The following is a 10972-nucleotide window of genomic DNA, read 5'->3' as shown; positions in this document are numbered from 1 at the left end:
TTTTACTACTTCTAAATACACCCCTAATTTTTTTTTGCTTCATCCTTAAACTTTTTTGTTCTTTTGTGTGGTCAAACTGGTTTTGGGAAATTTCCACGTTGCTGTGTGTGAGTGTCAATAGATAATGAAAATATTAGAGTTTATTTCAAAGTGATGTTATCACTTTCAGATATAATAGTAGACCTGTGACCTCCGCCGTATTGGCTTTTTTTTTCGACACCGTTTTATCGATTGAATATTTTACCAGTTCTTAATGTAAGTCGTTATCAGTCTTTTTCAATTAACCAATAGGCTACGGGCGGGTGGAATAAAAATCGTGGGAACGAAATGGCGTTTGTTTTTTGGTGGCGAGTGTCGAGCAAATACAAAACGTTGATGAGAGTACGCCTGTATGTGTAACATACAAACACAAATATCCCAGACATAGACCACCGGACGGTCAACAACACGGTATCCGATATTATTATATATTTTATCAACGGACAGGTACAATAAGGGTGTGTGTGTGTGTGTTTGTGTACATTTCATTATTGGGCTAAATTTACTATGGACCGTATAATTAATTGCACCCGTCACACGTAATTGAAACGGGGTTGATAGCAGAAGTGGCGTGTAGACTCGCCGGACCGTAGACCTGATGTGCGGACGACACGTATAGGTCGTACATATCAAATTCACACGGTCTAGCCGACTGAAATTCAATTACTAAAATCTGTTCGGATTTGTTCGCGTTAATTATTATTCCCAATCGAATCGAATCCGTCCGGATCGATGGTTTGAAACCATCAAGAAGGAAAATTAACACACAGATTTTCCAGAGGAAGCAGTATATGTAGTTTATTATGAATTTTGTAAGCAGATAACGGGCAGGACAACACGAAAAATGTGCACACTTGAAACCGATTGAATAATTTTTAAATTGTATTGTGATTTTGTACAGCGTCGCGCATTTTCCCTAAGCGGTGGTTCATCAATCAAAAGTGTTCAAGTCCCGCGGGGTTAAACCGACTCGGGTCTCTCGTTGACCGGAAGCTTTGAGCGTATGCAAACCGTTTCCGGTTTCACGGGCAATTTATCTTCGTCCCCGGTCCGCGACCGGATCTTAATAACAGATTCGATTAATCTCGTCGCACGCGCTTTTTCGCCGCCCTGGCCAGACATATTATTCGAAAACGCTTATTTTTTTTGGTTGGCAAAATGTAATTTTATGTCATAGATTTTTATACAATAATATGAAAAAAGCGTTTACAACGAGTACATTATTCCCGAGTGACTTTCGCGGTAAATATAAATTGGACTTAAGTTCATTCCGACACGGTTTATATATATATATGTGCATAATATAATATTGAAATAATAATGTGTGTTTTTCGAGCGTGGTGGTGGTGGTGCGTTTCAAAACGACGGAATTTATACCGTATTATTATTATTATTCTAAAGCCTTTAATGGCGAAATAATGTCTTTGGCGGGAAAATATTATTGTAGAATCACTGGCGACAAGTGATTTGCCCGTCAAACGGAATAATACATTGCGGGACGGCGACTTTGTTGTGCGTACAAATTCGTTTGCATGGTAAATTCCGAGTAAAGGCGACAAAACAGCGCCTCTTCAATTTGGTTCCACCAGTATATATATATGTATTGTGTGGATAAGATAATACACACCACATATATTCTATTGTAAAATAACAATATCGCGTTACCCGTTAAAAAAAACGGACGTCGAGAGTCAAAATCGAATTTGGCGGTCTCTTCTCGCGTTTGTCACATTGTACATATATTATCATACATAGGTACGATAATATTATTATTTAAAACGCGTTATTAACTTGATGTCAAAGCGTTGTCGCCGCCGCCGCCGCCGCGTTTGTGCGCATATAAAATAATATCATACTCGTGTAAAACAATATCGCTGTACCCTGAACATCACATATTATGTGCATTACATTATTATTATTATAATAACACCTCCTCGGCTTCTCCGTTCTTTTAACGGTATCGTTGCGCTGTATAATTGTTGCCAGTGTATACTTAAACGCGATTTCAACCCTTTTCCCCGGCGGCGGTGGTGGTAGTGGTGGTGGTGGCGGATATTGTAAATCCGGCGACTAATATACACACACGGCTCGTATAACTTGCCCGTAAATTCCTACACACAACACTTGAACGGGCTGCAACAATGTTGTTAATGGGACGAGTATAAGTGTAAGAGCACGAGTATAAATCCACCGACGGCAATAATAATTGCTCGTTGTCGTCGTCGCAGGTATAATAATAGTACTTAATGTAATAATATGTTCCCGTCAAGACGTACTGCTGCACGCCGACCGGGCCGATTGAGCCTGTGAGTTACGGCCCTCTGGATCCTTTGGCAGTGAATTTCCCTGAAAGTTCAACGCGTCTAATGTGCGTGTGTAATGAGGCCCGCTCCGCAGTAGCAGTGTAGCTTAGCGCTTAAACGCCATGTTAATCTATTAAGTATGTATAATATATGTTTTAACGCGTCCACGATCGTTGTTCTCGCTCGGTAAAAATATATAGTTCGACGCGAATTCCGGTACATATTATACTCACGACCGGGCGCGGATCCAAGATGATGGGGGGGGGGGGGGGAGAAGGGGCCAAAGAGACTTGGGCGAATATATTTTGAATATGCCAACGGTTAAGCCCTTTCGCTGGAAGAAAATCGAACGCGGCTATTTACAGAAAATTAAAATTAAAATCAATCCAGGTCCAGTGCAAACGGCACGTACCTGTTTACGTTTGAAAGTAGCAGTCTATAAGTAGAAATAAGTAATTTTAATAACGGTACGCTACGTATTTGATAACAAGAAAAACGATTAAAACTGCATTGCGCAGGCGGGTCAAGCATGTTATTAAGTATACTTGACACGTTCACTGTCAGATGACCCCTATGTGGTTCATGATTTATTTATAGACAAGTCCCTAATTTATTAATTAAATAATTAATTAAGTCCCTATCATCTCACCTGTCCAACGGTGTTATTATGAATTTCATAGAATATAGTCCATACAAATAAATCTCCAGAGAAATAAATGTTTGAAATGAACCACGTGTACCACATGAACTACTAAAATAGGTTTAACGTGACCCATATATGGATCATAGGACTGATAACTTTTGATTTAATTTAACATTAGGACAGTGAACGTGTTAACTATAACTATTATTTGATATTGATTAAAATGCTTTTCGCGTTTGCTTTTATACGACGAGGTACTTTATTGCTGGAAAACCCAGTTAATCAACGAGTAGGCGAATTGGCGTCATCTGTAAACAGTATTGGTGAAAAGTTTAATAGTAAAAACCTGTAAGAAAACTTTGTCTTCCTGAAAATACATACAATTTTATTCTCAATAACAAATTGTATTAATAATTGTTTTTTCTCGTACCGATGCAAAACATTTCGATAAATTGAATAACAACCGTATTCTGTTATCCATTATGTAATTATACTCACACTTAGTGTTCTACATAACATTGTCAATTTTATTATTCTTATAAGATATAATATTATTTTTATACACTACATATTTTACAAATCAAAACTTTTATTTATGTTTTTTGTTTTATGTTATTACTAATTAAACGGTTGTATTTTTATGAACGTTAGTTAAAAATATTTTATTTTGGATCAAAATTTACTAACCAAAATTTAATCCAATATTTTTAAAGAGAAACTAGTTTAGAGAAACTAGGGATACCAAATTGAGAAGAAAAAGTACAAAGCCGAGAAGAGTGGAAGGAGGTGTCGGTGGCGGCAAAAACTCTTGAAGAGTTGTTATGCCAATGAAGAAGAAGAAGATAATTTTTAATTTATAACCATGACTTTTATTTAACAGCTAAACATAAAATATATGTAAACATTTTTTAATACTTATTTTAAATTAAAATTTAAGATTTACAAAAATGGATGCTTGTGACCATTTTTCAATAACTATATTTAACATTTAGAGGAAGTTTTACAACACTGAAACTACAGGTAAAACTCTACTTGAAAATCTCTTAGCAATTACCATTAAACATTTAAATAATTCATTAGCGATCGAATTACATCAAAGTTGACACTTTTTAAAGCATCACTGAGCTTAAAAAGGAAAGCACGTGTGTTTTTCAGATTAGTGCGTTTAATAATTAACTTTTTATTTAATGTTCTTTGATCCATACGGGAGGTGGGCTGCTTATATTCTGGGCTGTCTAAAACTATTGGATCGGTCGCATTGCATTTGAGGTAATAAGTAATCGAATGCAGTATATGCTCGAGTTCGTAAATAATTTTCACTATACTGTCGTTTTCCTTGATGAGGTCACTTATAGCGTTTCGCAGATACAACATGTGTGGATCGCTTTGAAGACTTAATATTCTCCCGAAAATTGCCAGCATGTTGTACAATTTGTACAAATAAACAACTCGGCTATTACCTGCGTAATCTTTGGCGAGCAACAAATTTGTCCACATTAACCGGAACATGATGGTTTTCAAAAAGTCCAAGTTCACATCGTAGTACATTTTAATACAGCTTTTCCAAAACTGGTTGACGGGCCAATCCATGTTGTGCGCATTGTCCCAAGCGTTATGCAGTGCTGTATGAGTGCCGTGCCAATTCACTTGCACGTTGTGCGTAGTTATCAAGCGATGTTGGACTTCAATTTTAGAACCTAGATTGTTCAAGAAAAGTTTATTAGCTCTCAATCCGGCATACCGTGTTCCGTAGGTCCTTTGTGCGTTGTTCATCGTCAACAATTTTTGAAACTCATCAGAGTTACACTTTACTCCCTCTTGTATTAGATGCAAATCGTGTTTACCGTTTTGCATATACTTGACTGCAAATGCTTGCCAGTTTTCATACGAGTCGAACTTGTTACCTTCTCGGCAATCGGCGGATTCCTCTTGTAGTTTGTCGATAACGTAATTATGATTGTCCAAAAGGTTCTCGATGGCCGTTATTTTTACTTGTCCCTCACTGCGAAGAATCAACTTGTGATAATAAGCTTGTGATATACACTTGTACAAGTAATATATCCACAACGAACCAATTATGTCCTCGTTGAACACGTACAGTGTACATATCATCGCTCTGCTTTCAAAATGGTTTGTCATGTTTACTGGCACGCCTGTCGGTATATGTTTGTCTTCCAACAATAGTTTTGTCAGTCGCATATGTGTCAATACGGTAAACAGGTACGCGCATTTCAAATCTCTATAGCGATCATCGATTGTGATGTGTTGTGTTGTGTTGTAACTATAACCAGTTTCCAGAGATAGCACTGACTGGCTTAAAAAGATCATTAAGCTCAAGATGATGAACAAACTCGAAAACGTCATTTTGTCTACGATCTGCCTTGTCTAACACTTATTCTTACTTAAAAGTGTTTTTTGGTTCGAAACCCGGAGCACTGAATATTTATTCGTAGGACCGGCTTGTTTCTATTGTAATATTAAGTTAACAAATGCGTAAAGGTAACCAAATATGTTTTTTTTTTTTGTTTTTTATCGACATACAGCCGTGTATACTTCATATGCGTCATTCTGATACCAGTTGTTTTCCGTGTAGAGCCTGAAAACGGTATAGTTTTTAAAACTATAGGTTTTTATTAAAGATATATATTTTTCAAGTTCATTCATGTGTTGTGCCTAATAATAAGTAAATTTTTTTCAATTAGTTTGTTACATTTATATATCTTTCCTTAAAGTTAAAAAATGTACAGGACCAATCGGCGACGTTAATATTCCCAAGACCGAGAATTTATTGGGAATTCTTATTATTTAAAATTCTTACAAGTTATAAGAATTAACGTTATTAGTTATAACGTAACAAAAATCGGCTCGTTTAAACGGCACGTACCTGTTTACGTTTGAAAGTAGCAATCTATATGTATATCAATAACGAAGCTAAATATTTGAAAACAAGAAAAATGAATAAAACTGCATTGTGCAGGCGGGTCAATGCATTAGTCAATCGTGCGTTATTAGTCTTTATTGTAATTTCCTGTACAATGATAACAAGCAGTCTGAAATTCAACAAAAACAAACATGTTATTAAGTATACTTAATTTTAAACTATTATTTTATATTAATTAATTAAATCTTTATCGCGTTTGCTTTTATTCGACGAGGTACTTAATTATGGCTGGGAAAACCAGTTAATTAACAAGTACGCGAATTGGCGTGACCTATGAACAGTGTTGACGAAAAGTATGATAGGGAAAACCTATTAGATATCTTTGTTTTCCTGACAATTCATCAAATTTTTTTCTCAATCTTGGTATTGTTATTAATAATTGTTTTTTTAACAACATTTCGAGGAAATAAAGGTTAAACAATACATTTTCACGCGGGTAATAATATTTGTGGATTTTTTTAAAATCATCTTTTACCTGAAAATGGAATATACTTAAATGACACTAATATTTCATAAATGATTCCTAAGCATTTAAACTGTTGTGATAATGTACCTGAAATTCTAGTACCGCCCATAAAAATGTGTAATTAATTTAGTTTAGACAATGTACTGTAATTTTATTAATTAATGAGTATAAAAAAAACGTGTATTGGTTATGGTCCAAAGTACGGATTCAATAACTTTATCTACACCGTGTAACGATCATACTTCAACTGACCGTTACTTGTCGCCCAAAACCTACTTACTCAGCACCCTATATAATAGGCAGGGAACTCGGTAGGTTTCGGCAAGCCTACGACTAGCTGTATTATTTCAAGAAGCTTCAGTGTGTCAGAGAACCTACAGTGCGCGAACATGATGAATCTCAAGTGTATAATTTATGTGTTTGGAATATTTTTGTTTAACAAAACGTTTGCTGACCGGTATACAGCAGATTATATACTTCACTCGGAAGGTAGGTGAACTTATTAGTACCTATTAGTTTGTTGACATTGGGTAAAGTTCTTTTTACATATTCTACATTATACTGGAAATATTTTATTTTTGTTCTCAGTGGATTTTGACATCACAGTCGTTTACAGACTACGAGGAAACTCCATAAACTCGGTTAAATGTATAATTGATATTCTTTATTGACATAATATTTTCTATTTCACCCTTAATCGTTTTTATTTTTACAAAACAATATCCAAATCAGGTGCGAGGCCGGATCAATTTTTCGACGATTTCAAGAATTACGGATGTGATGGTGGCGAAGTTCATTCCAGGACTAACGCTATTGGTGTTCCGATCACATTTAATGGAAGAGTTTTGAGGTCGAAGAACAAAGACCTAGAATTCATTGTAGACTCGCATTACCGTGGAAATTATTTTACAAAAAATCACGTCGAGTACGACCCGTTGTATTGGAATATCTGTTCAACGTACGAGAAATGGATACCTTTCATAGGTTTCGAAACCAGTAAGTAAACCCAGTTAAGGCGGTAAGTTTTAATCTGCTAACCAACCAAAAAGATAAACACACAATTTTTAGATGTACACAGTTCTTTCGTTTTCAACTCGTTGACCGTTGTTGACACTACCTGATGGGTAGATTTACATTCAATGCGTATCGATTATCACTATAGATCTTATAGTTATACATCCTCCATAAATACTTTTTAACACGAGAATACAATTTTAAAACAGGACAGGCTGCAGGAAGTCTGTTACAGAACAACATACTAGGTCATTCGAGCACGTTTAATATCAGTTGGACGCCAAAAGAAACCGCTAAAGGATGTGTATCAATAACATATAGATCAGACAGCTGGTCCGAGGATTATAAACATTTAATGATTTATGAAAGAGGCAATAGTGAGCCAATTATATCACATAAACTAAAAACTACGACACGACCTCAGGTACGATTGTTTATTTATACTATTTAATAGAAATTGCACGGATATAAATTTTAAAAAATGTGTTAAACAAATAAAATTCAATAAAAGGCCTTTGTCTGTTTTTGACAAATACTATGGTTTATTTTTTAATCATTGATCATTTACGGTGAATGATCAACTTGGTGTTGACAAATACTGAATACAATTAAACTACTATATGAGTAGCGCATGTAACACAAAAATGAAATTAATTTTTTTCCGATTTATGGTTTTGTTGTGCCTAATAATATAGGTATATGTTTATTTTTTCAATTAGTTTGTTAAGTTTACATATCTTTCCTTTAAGTTAAACAAATTTACAGGACGAATCGGCGACGGTAATACTGCGAACCGACAGCTTGTTTTTAGAAAATTCAACTTATGATCTGGTTATAAGTCATCCCAAGACGGTTTTCAAAAAAAGGTTTGGAATCAAAAGAATAGCTGATTGCAATAATGGTAAATACTGTGTAGATATCAAATGTAGGGTACTAATGCTCTTACATAGGCTATACATACTCCTAGAGGAATATTTTACATATTATTAGTCAACTGTAATAATTTAATATTTATCTGTTGATTATTTTAGAAGACGGAGACATTTATGAAATATCTGCAAGTGAAATTAGATCAAGTAAAATTCATAAAGCCAGCGCTTATTATTTAAACGGTAATTGCAAGCGATCACTGTTATGTTAATTTACAATAATACATTTTTGAATTTCGATAGGTGCTGAGCCAAAGGATTCGGTGTATTCTAACAAAGGTATTTTTTAATTTTTAGTAGGTACACATAGCCAATACGGTAAATTGTGTGAATCAATTAGTTTATTGATATTTCAGAGTGCGGATTAAACAGATTTGGAGCCGACTGTTCCGGAATATGCTCGACGCGGAACATGGAGTTTTGTAAGCTTAAGCTATTTTGCACTTCACGTTATGGATGCTCGTGTGCACCTGGCTATACTGGACGTTTTTGTGACGAAGGTAAACATTTGATTAGCATTGTATGTGTTTGTCCGGAGTTAAAGCACTTGATTATTAAACGTTCCAGATTGTCCGTCAGGAACGTTTGGTCGTGATTGTCAACAAACGTGTCCCAAAAACTGTCCAAATGCATGCGACGTCTTTACGGGCGTGTGCCTCAGAGGGTGCGAACAAAATCCACCAAATTGCCCAGAAAGTACATAAATTCAGCCCAAAAACACATAATTTGATATATGCAACTAGCAACAGATTATGTATATTTAAAATAAAAAACAGACGATAACACATTGTGTACTTATTTATGTCCAATAAAAAATTAATATCAATCTACCTGTTGATTTAAAAAAATGTTGAATGTATTATATGTGATTATTAAAAAGCAGTATAATTTTATTAAAATGATAACAATAATATTATACAAATGATTAGAATATTCTCATATGGGAAATTAACTTTCACACAGTGAATTATATATGTATGTATCTTCTAATCTCCATATAAAAAACGAGTTATTTGCGAAAAACTGATTTTTGTTGACAAAGCGCGCTCTAGCTGTGCTAGCGTTCATACAATATTAAGTAACTTTTAGTATGTTACTAAAGATCTTTCAGAAAAAAGGGAATAAATGTAATAGAGTAAGAAGAAAAGTAAAGAGACTAGATACTATGAGTAGAGATAACTTGACTAATTTAACAATATATTTGACCATAGAATATAAGTTTTAAAAATATTATTCATTAAGTATGGTTTCAACACATTCATAACCGTGTTCTGTTTTGCATTATGTATTATGCTCACAGTGTTTTACATAACATTGTCAATTTTATTATTTTTATAAGATGTATTGTTTTTACACGCTACTAATTTTACAAATCAAAACATTTATGTATGTTTTTTGTTTTATGTTATTACTATTTAAATGGTTGTATTTCCATGAACGGTAATTAAAAAAATATTTAATTTTAGACCAAAAACAAAATTAAATCCAATACTTTTAATAATTCATAAACATGAGTTTTATTTAACAGTTAAACATAAAATATATATAAACACTTTTTGATACTTATTTCAATATGTATAATAATATAGTAAGTACAACATAAGTACTTACTTAACAGGTTTTACAGAAATGGCTGATGACCGTTTGCAGTAACTATATTTAAAATTTACTTGAAAGCCCCTTAGTAATTAATATTAAACATTTAAATAATTCATAAGCGACCGAACCACATCCAAGTCGACACTTTCGAAAATAAGTCTGAGCTCGGACAGGAAAGCACGTGTGTTATGCAGATAAGTGTGTTCGATAATTAACTTTTTATTGAATGTTCTTTGATCCATACGGGAAGTGGGCTGCTTATATTCTGGGCTGTCTAAAACTATTGGGTCGGTCGCATTGCAATCCAGGTAATAAGTAATCGAATGCAGTATATGCTCGAGTTCGTATATAATTTTCACTATGCTGTCGTTTTCCTTGATGAGGTCGCCTATAGCGTTTCGCAGATACAACATGTGAGGATCGCCTTGTAGACGTAATATTCTCCCGAAAATTGCCAGCAAGGTGTTCAATTTGAGCAAATAAATAACTCGATTTTTACCTTCGTAATCTTTGGCGAGCAGCAAATTTTTCCACAATAAGCGGAACATGATGGTTTTCAAAAAGTCCAAGTTCACATCGTAGTACATTTTAATACAGCTTTTCCAAAACTGGTTGACGGGCCAATCCATGTTGTGCGCATTGTTCCACGCGTTATGCAGTGCTGTATTAGTTCCGTGCCAATTCACTTGCACGTTGTGCGTAGCCATCAAGTGATGTTTGACTTCCAATTTAGAACCTAGATTATTCAAGAAAAGATTATTAGCTCTCAGTCCGTCATATTGTGTTCCGTAGGTCCTTTGTGCGTGGTTCATCGTCAACAATTTACGAAGCTCATTAGAGTTACTCGTTATTTCCTCTTGTATTACATGCAAGTCGTGTTTACCGTTTTGCATATACTTGGCTGAAAATGCTTGCCAGTTTTCATACGAGTCGAACTTGTTACCTTCTCGGCAATCGGCGGACTCCTCTTGTAATTTGTCGATAACGTAATTATGATTGTCCAAAAGGTTCTCGATGGCCGTTATTTTTACTTGTCCC

At 34.7% G+C, this 10972-nt stretch overlaps 1 protein-coding gene across 1 annotated transcript; it reads left to right on the top strand.

Annotated features, from left to right (window-relative positions):
* The first annotated feature begins 6641 nt into the window (after positions 1-6641).
* Positions 6642-9212, top strand: LOC126843281 (uncharacterized). The gene is made up of 9 exons (XM_050580697.1): positions 6642-6881; positions 6981-7040; positions 7125-7388; positions 7616-7830; positions 8172-8307; positions 8438-8518; positions 8579-8614; positions 8692-8835; positions 8903-9212. Exons 1-9 carry the CDS (start codon positions 6782-6784, stop codon positions 9037-9039), a joined length of 1173 nt encoding a protein of 390 aa, XP_050436654.1. The 5' UTR covers positions 6642-6781; the 3' UTR covers positions 9040-9212.
* The last annotated feature ends 1760 nt before the right edge of the window (positions 9213-10972 follow it).

The sequence above is a fragment of the Adelges cooleyi genome, unplaced genomic scaffold, assembly GCF_023614345.1.
Source record: "Adelges cooleyi isolate 19-005CV unplaced genomic scaffold, UGA_ACOO_1.1 ACOO_flye_CR_arks_rails_tigmint_CR_PRNA_574, whole genome shotgun sequence".
In the NCBI taxonomy this organism is placed as follows: Eukaryota; Metazoa; Arthropoda; class Insecta; order Hemiptera; family Adelgidae; genus Adelges; species Adelges cooleyi.
This window is presented reverse-complemented; position numbering and strand designations above follow the sequence as displayed.

Coding starts and splice junctions, on each gene's coding strand:
- LOC126843281 (XM_050580697.1), top strand. CDS start 6,782: ATGATGAATCTCAAGTGTATAATTTATGTGTTTGGAATATTTTTGTTT. Junction 7,041..7,124: donor CTCCATAAACTCGGTTAAAT/GTATAATTGATA, acceptor TATCCAAATCAG/GTGCGAGGCCGGATCAATTT. Junction 8,308..8,437: donor AATAGCTGATTGCAATAATG/GTAAATACTGTG, acceptor TGATTATTTTAG/AAGACGGAGACATTTATGAA.